The sequence below is a fragment of the Camelina sativa genome, chromosome 17, assembly GCF_000633955.1.
Source record: "Camelina sativa cultivar DH55 chromosome 17, Cs, whole genome shotgun sequence".
Classification (NCBI taxonomy): Eukaryota; Viridiplantae; Streptophyta; class Magnoliopsida; order Brassicales; family Brassicaceae; genus Camelina; species Camelina sativa.
The window spans coordinates 13,595,050-13,607,363 of record NC_025701.1 but is presented as its reverse complement, the minus strand read 5'-3'; the positions used below and the strand labels follow the sequence as shown (position 1 = coordinate 13,607,363).

The window sequence follows — 12,314 nt, the reverse complement described above, 5'->3', positions numbered from 1 at the left end:
GCAACAAACAAAAATCTCCAAATAAAATATTGAATATATCGCATATAAATATCTGATAACCTTGGCCATTGGCAAATTTACCCAAAGAGCCCCCAAATACAAAAATCATCTTCCCCTATCCACACAGAGACTTTTGAGGTGTCGTCGGATTAGGCAAAAACCCTTCTCAGTTCGGTCGTCCTCTCTAATGGCGACAACTCGTCATCATCCATGCCTTCTTGGTCAAAGAATCTCCGTTCCTCGATTTCACCTCCTCTTCATCCCTAAAGTTGCGGACAAACGCTCTAATTTCTCCGTATCTATCGGCCTACGACACTCCTTCGGCGCTTCTTCTATATCAACCTGTAACCCTAAAACACCGTCGTCTCTGAGCTGTCTACGAAATTGCGCCGCCGTTGATGACGCAGATACCACGAGTTCGTCTGAGGATAAGTGGGATTGGGATCGTTGGAACCGTCACTTCTCCGAGGTTGAAGAAATCGAGGCCGTTGTTTCTCTTCTCAAGGTTCTATCCATCTAAGCTCTCTCTTTTTTTTTCACTCTGGTTGTGTTGCTGGTTGGTTATAGTTTTCTAATACTGGAGTCTTCTAGCTTATGTAACAGTCTCAACTTGAAGAGGCAGTTAAAAAAGAAGACTTTGAAGAAGCGGTTAAGTTGAAACAAGCTATTGCTGAAGCTACTGTTGATGATGCTGTCGCTGAGATTATGCGCCAGTTACAGGTTAGAGACTCTCTGTGCTTTTTTCTTTTGGTGTAACATACAAACTCTTAATGTTATCTTCTTACTTACTTTAGATATATGATTTAAACTTCCTTGCAGACTGCAATAAGCGAAGAGCGTTACCATGATGCTTCCAGGTTATGCAATGAGACAGGAAGTGGACTGGTAATTGTGTTTTACCTTCTTTATATTTTTTGTTCTGTCTTGTTTATAATGTAAGATAGTAGTCCTAAACTCACATCTACACACCCAAATTATACATAAAGTAACAAAATTCAAGATTTCACTAGATACCTTGGACGTCTTAATCCGATGTAATAAGTGTCGTATGATATAGTCTTAGATGACACCTACTCACTTGAATCAAGAAAGACGAAAACTACAAGAGTTGTTAAGTTAGTTAGTGATACAAAAAAGGTTTCGTGTTTTGTTAACTATTTTTGTTAGTTGAAGGAATATATGTTTTGCTGACACAAGTGAAGTAATACTGATTGTTTCACTGTTCAACCTGTCAAAGATCAATCAACCTCTAGTCAAAAAATTTATGCTTTTATAGGGACTGTGGATTGGAATTTTAAAGCATTATCATGTTTCTGGTCTTCTACGTAGGTGGGCTGGTGGGTTAGTCGTCCTCGAGATTATGCGGAACTGTTTGGCAGAATTGTACACATAACTCCAGGTGTTGGTAGGTTTATTGCCAAGAGTTACAGTCCAAGGTGAGAGCAGGTTATGCTTAGGATTTTAGTCTTTTATTTGAAATGTTGGTGGTAATTGAATCTCATAACTGCTTCATACAGACAGCTTGTGGCTGGAGCAGCTGGAATACCTCTGTTTGAGATTTTCGTTGTTAAAGACAAGGACGGAGGATATGTTATGCAGGTAATTTAAGCATATCACATTTGTAGAAGTAATTAGCAGTTTTGGTGACAGTATATCCTTGTACTTTTGTATCTTGTATTATTGTATAAGATTAGTTGCTCGTCCAGTCACCCTTCTTGTCTTTTTCTTCTTCTTTAAAAGCGCTGATTAACCACTTCGAATGGATGGTGCTTGAATCTCATAACTGCTTTTTCAGGTAGTATATTTGACGAAATGCCTCTCCACTCCCTCGCATTCCTATTTAAGCGGACCGCAAACATCGAATGCCTCAATTGATGATCCATCCATTGGAGATGTGCGAGGAAGTGAAGTGAAGGTGGATAAAAAAGAAGATAAGCTAGTGAATGCTGGGGAACCAACTGAAGAAGGAATCAAACATGTGCTAAAATTTCTAAAAGATAAAATCCCAGGGCTAAAGTTGAAAGTAATGGATGGTATTAAAATCCCTGAGGAAGAGATTGTAGGTAGTGATGATGCTACTGAAGAGCTGGTTGGAGAAGGCATTGAGGAAACAGATTCTTCTGATGAAGAAGAAGAAAATGACAGAATTGAGGAAATTTCATCCATGGATAGTGCAGATTATGAAAAGCATTTAAACACTAAGCTTGTCATCGGAGGGGTTCTACACAACATAGAGGATTCCTCTATAGATGATGATACTGATCGTGTTTCAGCAGATATAATGGATGCTAAAAGAGATTCCTTTATCTTGCATGTTCCTAGGGAAAAGGTGTTTGATTATAGTATGGTCAGAAGGCAATACAGAGCGCCCAAGGAACAAGTAACAGCTATTGCACCTCAAGGAATTTCAGATCTGATGCCACCAGAGGTTGCCAAGACGTTCTGGGGTTCAGAGAAAGCTTCTTTGAAGGTATATTGCTTGAATTCATACCATTTTTATAATGCTCAACTCTAGAATCAGATCAAGGAGTTTTAAAATTTAAAGAATGTTCGCTTATTGTTCTAGGTATCTAATACTCTGGATGAGATGGTCAGGATTGGTTTTGAAAATGCACAAGAAGGAATTTGTTTCTCTGACTATACATCATATAATAGAATCATAACTCCTGAAAGCAACCTAGACCCTTTTGACGGTAAGCATATTGTGCATTAGTCTTATATTCTTTCTTTTGATTTGGGCTATTTGTTCTGGAATATGTTCTGAATTTGAAGTGCAGGCCTATATGTGGGTGCATTCGGGCCTTATGGCACGGAGATAGTGCAACTTAAGCGTAAGTATGGTCGGTGGGAGGATGCAGAGGGAAGCGACTCATCAGATATAGAGTTCTTTGAATATGTTGAGGCTGTAAAGTTGACAGGGGATCCAAATGTGCCGGCTGGACAGGTTATATATCTTTTTGAACAATGTTTTTTTTAATCTTTGTTTAGAAATCATGACACTTTTGTATGAGATGAAGAAACTAAGATAGGTTCAAAAATTCTTGGCAGGTGACATTTCGTGCAAGGATTGGGAATGGGAGTCGCATGACGGATCATGGATTGTTTCCAGAGGAACTGGGAGTGGTAATAATACTTTCCCTCATCTCCTGAGCTTCAGTTACAGAAGCAAAACAAAAGCATGCTCAGCCATGTAAATCGATAAAAGAGTCAAAAACCATATGCTTAAGCTAAACACTTGACTTGAAAAAGAGTAAAAAACGATATAGTCTCCTATTGACACAATAGCTTAGACAGACATCTCATGGGTTCCAACCACACTGACATTTTAATCAAAAGCTTTTATTAAGAAGATGTTTACATATATGCAGCTTGCGAGTTACGGAGGACAAGGAAGAGTCGCGGACATTGAGTTCAGAAACCCAAAATGGGTCGCGGGAAAGCTATTAAAACTCAACGGAAAGGTAATACGTAGACCACACAACAGAGACAAACCGTCATTTATTAGTGTTTCGGGTTTTAAATGGATGTGGTTTTCTGAACAGGGAATGGGACCATATGTGAAAGGCGCGGATCTTGGATTTCTATATATTGGCCCTGACCCTCAGAAGAGTTTCTTGGTCCTTTTCAACCGTCTGAGACTGCCTGAGTGACCAAATCGTTAGTGATCAAAACGCCGTCTTACATTGTAACTAGAATCTCTTTTCTTTGTTCCTTGCACTTTTAAAACCAAGATCACCTGGAGAGTGTGTTTAGAGTAGCAAGAACTTTTGATTTAGTTTTTGGTTTTTTAGATATTTTGGTTTAATGATGTATAATTAAGTTTAAACCAAATAGTCTCTGGATTGTTCATGCGGCTTTGGTTGGGTAGGTCTTTAATGTTCAGTAGAGATCATATTTTGGGTTGTTTTTTTCCCTGTTTGGTGCACATCAGTTTGTTTTTGTCTTCTATTAAAGACAGGTTTGATCAATATAATGACTACAAGGTATCACTTATAATTGAAAACAGGGTTCAACTGTACCAAACTATCATCGTCGGCTAACGACCCTTAGCAACAACAACGATATATATGTTTGGCTAGACGAAATATTACAAATTTTGCTAAAGAAAATGATCGAATCCAACATGCTGTTTAACCGGATAATGTTTCCACATTTAGTAAATTACTAGTCTAGACACAAGTTGTGATTTTTCGTCGTATTACATGGTTGAGTTGTGTCATCTACAAACAGTTGTGACTTTTTCAAATATTCACATATTTATAAATCTACATAGTTTTTGTTCTTTTGAGAAATTTTTAAACTTTCGTTTTAGTTCAAATATACATGTTCCCCTTTAGAAATATATATATTTGTTTTTCTTTTGAGAATTTTTCAAACTTTTTTTTAACATAAATTTTTTCATAATATGATGAATCGAATAATTTTTAACATCATTCTCTACTCTCTGAATTGTTAAAATGACTTCTCGTTACTATAAGAAGTCTATAGAAATTTTGATTTATTTTATAAATCGTTGTAATATTTAATTATATTTGGTCTATGAGTATAATTCTTCATAAATTATTTATATATTAAAATATATTAAAGAAATTATTCTAACTGTTTAGTTGAACCATTGCAACATTTGATATATTTAATAGTTAAGATCACATGACTCAGATAAACTTTGCAATCATTTACCACTCATGTAATTGCAATCCTATTTATGTTTAAGTTACTTAGAAAACATTGTTTTCATTTATTTATATTAATATTTCAATTGATCCAAATATTTAATAACCAACCATTTGCAAGTATTTTTAAAAAAACTACTTAAAATATATTTATAAGAATAAATTTTTGTAAAGGATTACTGACTTAACTAAAGGTTATGGATTTTTCTTAAAAATAAAGTTTTTATTTTTAATGGAGTCACTTAGATTGTCTCATCTCTTGATTTTAAATTTTTTATTGTATTATTTTCACTCATAATTATTTTTTCTTTTACAAGTAGTAAGTACATTCATTGTGCGGAGAAAAATAAATAGTAATTACATTAAATATTAGATTAACTGTATAAATAATCTATTATAGTTGCCAAAATGTTTAATAACTTTAGTTTTTTTCAATATAAAATATGTTTTTCCTATAAAACGATATTCTTTATTAGCAATTCCACCTCTATGAATATATATATATATATATATATATATATATATATATATATATTCATTTTATTAATATATATATATATTATAAGTGAGTTATAAATGAAATGTGTGATAATTTATGTTTAGTTATATTCAAATTTGAGATTGATTGGTAATCTTCTTATTGATTGACTGAGTAGTAGTATGTCTAATAAATAAGGTTATTAATTTGATAAATTTTGGTTTCTTATGAAGTAATGATTGATTTTGGAAATATAAATATGTTTGAGTTATGTTAAAAAAATTCAAATAATTAATTAAATGAATTCAGATATTTAATTTGAATTATTTAGCATTATGTCATTTTAAGAGTGGTCCTCAATTAATATTTTTAATATTTTTTAATTTTTTATACGATTATTTTGGAAATTTATAGTGTTTTATACAATGTATTTATGCTTTTAGCAATTAAAACAAAAAGAAAGAAATTTATACTGATAAACAAATAAATCTTAAAAATATAGAGTTTATTACATATATTTCAAATTAACACTTTACCGTATATGATGATGTCATATGTGAGCATATAAACATTTAGAGATATAAATATATTTAATTATATAATTATGTGGGAATAAACATAAGAATATACATATGTCCAAATGTATATTTGTAGGTAACTAATAATTATATAATATTCAAATAGAAAACAGAACTAAATAAGAGATGTGGATTTAAGTATATTAAATATTATTTAAAAAGTGCAACTATCTATCATATGCTCATAGCATTAATCATTATTTATTTAGTCATATTGTATCCCTCATTTACATATTTTGATTGTAATTTTTTCTCAATATATATAAGTGAGATATTTGTAAATTACACCAACAGCAAAATCGGTAAATATAGATTTCCCAATATCATGCTAAGAATAACTAGGATAGTCAAATGTTAATCTAGGATAGTCAAATGTTAATCTCTACTAATAAATTGAACTTAAAAGCTCGTTGAAAACAATATGTCAACTTTTTGTTAATTACATGTAAAAATAAAGTTAATTTTTAAGATTACATTTCTCCATTAGAATATTAAAAATGTTTTTTTGAATATATTATTAAATAACTTAATAAATATATATATTAAAGAAATCTAGTAATAAATATTTTATTAAAATGACTCAATACCTAGTGAATAATAATAATAATCTTGATAACTAACTTAAGTACGTTTTCTTATTATTGCTAAAAACTTTTAAAATCAGTTTCTCCAAAATTAGGTGAATCGGAAAAGTAAATGCAGTTTTTGTTTGTGTGTGTCCCGTGAGACAGCGCAATGGCGGCATTTACATTGGAGAAAAAAAAAGAATAAACTCTTTTTATTTATTCCCTTTTTATTTATTTCTCTCTCTTCCCGCTCCTCCTCTCCTCCTCCTCCTCCTTCTTTTTTGACATTCCACCGAGAAAAAGAGAAAAGGAAAAAAAAAAAGGGTTGAAATTTCAATTCTCTCTCACCCTTCCGACCCATTTCTTCTGGTCTTGTGTCATTTCTACAATTAGACTTCTCTCCAGATTTCTTTTTCGTTCTTTGTCTCCTTCCGAGGATTTCGATTCCGACACAATCTCAAAACAAGGTTAGAAAACTTGTCTCTATGTTTCTCCTTTTGTCCCCATTTCGATTTCTTTTCCGCTGTATAATTCATCAATCTCTGAAAAACTATTGCCTTTGTCTTATAATGGCCAATGTATTGTAATGAAAGGGTCTGTTAAAATAATGATATGTGCGGCGATTTGCGTATTTGGATAATGATATATGTGCCATCAATGCATTCTTTTTATGTTTCAATTTGTGGGCTTGCTAAATGATTTGCCTTTATTTCATTTTCTTTTTCTTTTCTCGGGTTTAATCGAGGCTTCTCTGTTATTGTGCATCTGTTTTTGAGTTCTTCTGCTCCATTGATGATGATGTTTGCGTTACGGTTGTAGTTGCAGAGAACGCTGTTTTATTTGGAGGAATTATAAAATAATGGAAGGAGGAAGAGGGTCTGTTGACGAATCACATGTCGATCGAATGTTCGACACAACGATAGAGGAGCTATGTAAGAATCTCTGCGAATTGCAGAGTTCTAATCAGTCTCCATCGAGGCAGAGCTTTGGATCTTACGGTGATGAGTCAAAGATTGATTCTGATCTACAACATCTTGCTTTGGGAGAGATGCGAGGTATTGATGTTTTGGAAGATGAAGAAGGAGATGAGGAGGACGAAGTGGCAAAGCCAGAAGAGTTTGATATCAAGTCAAACTCTTCAAAGTTGGGTTTGGATGTCATTCCCAAGGATATGGAGAAACGAGTTGGTAAGAAGGATGTGAATAGATCGAACGTGGGAGTTGGTGGTGGCACGAGGAAGAAGAAAGTAGGAACTACCACCACCACCAAGTTGCAAAATGGAAATGAAGAGCCTTCATCTGAAAACGTAGAGCTGGCACGGTTTTTACTGAACCAAGCGAGAAACTTGGTTAGTTCTGGTGATAGTACCCACAAAGGTCTCGAGTTAACTCATAGAGCAGCTAAATTGTTTGAGGCTTCTGCAGAGAATGGGAAACCGTGTTTAGAATGGATCATGTGTTTGCATGTGACAGCAGCTATCCATTGTAAGTTAAAGGAGTACAATGAGGCAATCCCGGTTCTGCAGCGCTCAGTTGAGATTCCAGTTGTCGAAGAAGGTGAAGAGCATGCTCTTGCTAAATTTTCTGGTCTGATGCAGTTAGGTGACACTTATGCTATGGTGGGGCAGATAGAGAATTCGATATCTTGTTATACCGAGGGACTGAACATTCAGAAGAAGGTTTTGGGAGAAAATGACCCAAGAGTTGGTGAAACATGCAGATACCTATCTGAGGCTCTTGTACAAGCATTAAGGTTTGATGAGGCTCAGCAGGTGTGTGAAACGGCGCTTTCTATACATAAAGAAACCGGTTTACCAGGTTCAATCGCTGAGGCGGCAGATAGAAGACTAATGGGTCTTATATGTGAGACTAAGGGAGATCATGAGAATGCCCTCGAGCATTTGGTATTAGCCAGTATGGCCATGGCAGCAAATGGACAAGAGTCTGAGGTTGCTTTTGTTGATACTAGCATTGGTGACTCGTACTTGTCTTTGTCTCGGTTTGATGAAGCAATTTGTGCTTACCAGAAATCTCTGACAGCACTGAAGACAGCAAAAGGAGAGAACCATCCAGCTGTCGGTTCAGTTTATATCCGTTTAGCTGATCTCTATAATCGAACAGGAAAAGTGCGAGAAGCAAAATCTTATTGTGAAAATGCTCTCCGGATATACGAGTCGCATAACCTAGACATATCTCCTGAAGAGATTGCAAGTGGTCTTACAGATATCTCCGTGATTTGTGAGTCTATGAACGAGGTGGAACAAGCTATTAGCTTGCTTCAAAAGGCGCTCAAGATATACTCTGATTCTCCTGGTCAGAAAATCATGATTGCAGGGATTGAAGCTCAAATGGGAGTGCTGTACTATATGATGGGGAAGTATATGGAGTCGTACAACACATTTAAGAGCGCTGTCTCAAAACTACGGGCAACTGGAAAGAAACAATCGACGTTCTTTGGGATTGCACTTAACCAAATGGGTTTAGCATGCATTCAGCTCGACGCAATAGAAGAGGCTGTTGAGTTGTTTGAGGAAGCCAAGTGTATTTTAGAACAAGAGTGTGGTCCTTATCACCCTGAAACACTTGGATTGTACAGCAACCTTGCAGGAGCTTATGATGCAGTTGGCAGGTATGTACTTGTGTTGATTTCTCTCTCTCTCTTTTTTTTTTTTGCACGTCCTCCTATTGACCTCAAACAAGTTTGTGGTTCGGTTGTGATTATAGGTTGGATGATGCGATTGCCCTGCTAGGACACGTGGTTGGGGTTCGGGAGGAAAAGCTCGGGACAGCGAATCCTGTAACGGAAGACGAGAAGAAGAGGCTGGTCCAACTCTTGAAAGAAGCTGGTAACGTTACAGGAAGGAAAGCTAAATCCCTCAAGATTCTAATTGATTCCGATCTCACTTCCTCGGCTCTTCGTTAACGATATGTTACGTTTTCTTACTATTTGTAGAGATGTGAATACATTATTTTTGTTTTTGTGATTATATTTGTGAAAGTGTTTTCCTTTCATTTGTCTTAATCTGGTGCAACTTCAATTAACAGGCTCACATATTTGTTTTAATTTATTGAATGAGAAGATCATTACCACTTTTAGACAACTTTAAAACTCATGTTTATCACAGTTCCCAGCTCATGTTAATGATGTCAACAGAAGGCATTTTGTCTCAAACTAGTTGTTAAATTGAATGACTTGTAATTTTTTCGTAACAACATGTACACATTAGGTCCGTATACAAATTTCGGCATAATTAAAAATCCTAAGGAAGCCTATTTTTAAACTGAAACAACGATTGAAGACATCTTGGATTTACCAGCCTTTGACCTCGATCGAGTAATAGAAATAAACCTTAGATAGTCCAAACGCGGCCTTAAACAGGATTTTGAAGGCATATAGCTAGAAGCATTGATTCCACGGAATGTGAGTGGAAATGACATAGTTAGATTAGATCTCTTACAATAATTTACAATAACTTACTAAAATATAAACCAAAAACGAAATGAAAAAAAATTACAACAAAAAAATATCAAAGTAAAATATGAAGAGAGATTACATCAATATAAAATTAGATATTTTTATCATATATAACATATAATAATAGTGTAAATATTTGAAAAAGCTAGAAAAGAGGAAAATACAGCTATTATATATTTAATGGAATAACGATTATTTAATGGAATAACGATTAATTTCAAGAGTACAATTGTTAGGATAAAGAAAATAAGAGTTTTTTATTGAAACAAACACAAAATTTAAAGGTTTTTTAAACCAAGAGGTTATTCAATTCTTGGTGTTAAATTGTAACTTCATGTTATCGATTAAAAGTCCGTAACATGAATTTTGGGGTATATTATTATTTTCAATTATAATTTAATATTATAGCATATATATATATATATATGTATTTAATGGTTGAGACTATGTTTGTTAGTGTTAAATTATAAATTCATGTTACTGATTAAAAGCAGAAGGATTTGGTGCATATTATTATTTAAAAATTTAAATAATATAAATAATTGAAATAGTTTGAGTGATCTATATTATTAATTAATGTCAAAACTGAAAATGGTGAAATTTGTTAAATAAAGGTATATACAAAAAATGAGAAAATATTAATCAAGTGCTTAACAATTAAAATAATGTATATATTTAAGATAAATGTATAAAGTTACTTGAAATAAAACATACTAAAGAAAACTTATTCTGAACATCACACGCACCAAAAAAAAGAAGTGAAAAATACTAAAAAAGAAATTTAAGAAAATTATTTGTAATGAAAAAAATTACAATAGTATTGGTAGATTGTAGAATTTTATTTAAAATTTAAAAAAAAAAAATCTATTTTTTGGATAAATACAAATATTTAAAAATTAGAGTAATTTTATGATTTTGTAGATTTAGGATATCACAACAAATTCAATCAATAAAGGTAATCTTCATTCTTTCAATTCAATCTGATGTCTTAACAAAATATATCAAAGATCCCAACAGCCATATCTTTCTGTTCTCTATATCCACTAGCTCCGCATCACCACCAGGTTATATAACAAGAAGTAGAATCAGAGGCATTTTATGATCTTGTAGATTCGTTCAAAGAAGGGCATGTTTGTTTTGATACTCTCCTGGAATCGATAGAATTATATGGTTTGACCCATCTATCGAACGATCTCATGAGTTCCTTACTCAAAGGTACATGCCCTTCTTTTTTTCAATCTCTTTATCATCTTCATGGGTTTGTGGGTTCTTATTGAAGGGCTTATTGTTGCAGATATGGAGAAGATCCCAACAATGTCTTTGACTCAAAGTCAGTCAATCAATAAAGGTAGTAGCAGGGTCGGCCCAACATTTACGAGTGCCTTATGCCAAAATTTTTGATCGTGCCCTTTTAACATATTAAAAAAAAAAACATAACCAACAGTAATAAAAATAAAATCACATTAAACTAAATTTGCTCACATATGTGCAAAAGTAGTCTGTTGAAGAAACTAGAAATTGGAGAATATGTAAGGCTGTCTTTGATTTTTTTATTATTATTATTTTGCTCTAGTGTTTTAAAGTTTTAGGTTTCCTAAAAGGCCACAATTTATTTTTAAAGGCCTTTTACATTTTTGGTTTTTTTAAAAAGACCTTTTACATGTATATTTTTTAACAGATTTTTAAGTAAAAAGGCTTTGAAAAATTTAGACCGAAGCCTTTGCTTCAGTGGCTTCCCCTGTGGGCCGGGCCTGGGTAGTAGATTCTCAACAATGTCTTTCAATTCAATTCACTCATGTAGTAGATGATTCTCTCCTCTCTTAGATTCAATTCAATTCGTTCTTTTCTTACAGATTTCTTGGCAACATATACCAAAGATCCGACAAGCCACAGCTTTCTCCTCTCTATCTGCACCAGTTCTCCATCACCATCACCACCACGTTAGATAAAAAGAAGAAGGGACAAAACAAGTCGCAGCATGATGACTATACTTTTAAATTCAATTCAATTCATTCTGTTTTTGAATCTAGTTTCCTCCTCTTTTTTTTTTGTCTATACTTTTATGATCTTGTACACGTTGAATTTTTTTGTCGAGATTGACTCTGTTTGAGAGCTTATGTTCCTCTGTAGACACCTTAGCTTTGTCAAGCATTCCTATTTTTGTTTAGTTTAAACTAGTTCAGTTTAAAAAGATTTTGTTTAGTAATCCAAAGCTATTCCTTCCTCTTCCACTATGTCTCTATTTGAGTTCATGAGCAAAGATGAAAAAGATGAATCTGTGAAATGCTTTCTGTATTTCTCAATCGTAACAAAATTTACAAGTATGTATTATATACACTAAACCGTCCTAAACCGATTCCTAATAAACCGGAATTTAATCTAATAATCTTAACCAATATATACAATCTAATATCCCCCCCCTCAAGATGGAGACGAGTAGATGTTGATGACTCCCATCTTGCCAATATTAGCACTGAAGAGAGCCGGATGTAGAGCTTTGGTTAAGATGTCAGCAAGTTGATTGGCGGTGCGAACAAACATGGTC

The 12,314-nt window shown here is 33.6% G+C and overlaps 2 protein-coding genes and 1 long non-coding RNA gene across 4 annotated transcripts; all 3 read left to right on the top strand.

Moving 5' to 3' along the window:
• Positions 73-3,996, top strand: LOC104757083 (protein EXECUTER 2, chloroplastic). Its single transcript, XM_010479793.2, has 11 exons — positions 73-505; positions 604-720; positions 820-885; positions 1,330-1,436; positions 1,518-1,599; positions 1,796-2,470; positions 2,567-2,693; positions 2,778-2,944; positions 3,049-3,123; positions 3,369-3,461; positions 3,543-3,996. The coding sequence occupies exons 1-11, from the start codon at positions 188-190 to the stop codon at positions 3,648-3,650; spliced, it is 1,935 nt and encodes a 644-aa protein (XP_010478095.1). The 5' UTR covers positions 73-187; the 3' UTR covers positions 3,651-3,996.
• On the top strand, positions 6,554-9,316 carry LOC104757077. Of its 2 annotated transcripts, none has more exons than XM_010479788.1 (3): positions 6,554-6,762; positions 7,121-8,923; positions 9,019-9,316. In XM_010479788.1, exons 2-3 carry the CDS (start codon positions 7,155-7,157, stop codon positions 9,215-9,217), a joined length of 1,968 nt encoding a protein of 655 aa, XP_010478090.1. In that variant the 5' UTR covers positions 6,554-6,762; positions 7,121-7,154; the 3' UTR covers positions 9,218-9,316. The 2 variants fall into 2 exon arrangements, with proteins under 2 accessions (XP_010478090.1, XP_010478089.1); XM_010479787.1 differs by having other exon boundaries at positions 7,115-8,923.
• Positions 10,936-11,682, top strand: LOC104757076. Its single transcript, XR_762365.2, has 3 exons — positions 10,936-10,984; positions 11,064-11,117; positions 11,623-11,682. It is a non-coding gene; the product is annotated as an uncharacterized LOC104757076 (long non-coding RNA).

Coding starts and splice junctions, on each gene's coding strand:
- LOC104757083 (XM_010479793.2), top strand. CDS start 188: ATGGCGACAACTCGTCATCATCCATGCCTTCTTGGTCAAAGAATCTCC. Junction 886..1,329: donor ATGAGACAGGAAGTGGACTG/GTAATTGTGTTT, acceptor TCTTCTACGTAG/GTGGGCTGGTGGGTTAGTCG. Junction 1,600..1,795: donor ACGGAGGATATGTTATGCAG/GTAATTTAAGCA, acceptor CTGCTTTTTCAG/GTAGTATATTTGACGAAATG.
- LOC104757077 (XM_010479788.1), top strand. CDS start 7,155: ATGGAAGGAGGAAGAGGGTCTGTTGACGAATCACATGTCGATCGAATG. Junction 8,924..9,018: donor GCTTATGATGCAGTTGGCAG/GTATGTACTTGT, acceptor TTGTGATTATAG/GTTGGATGATGCGATTGCCC.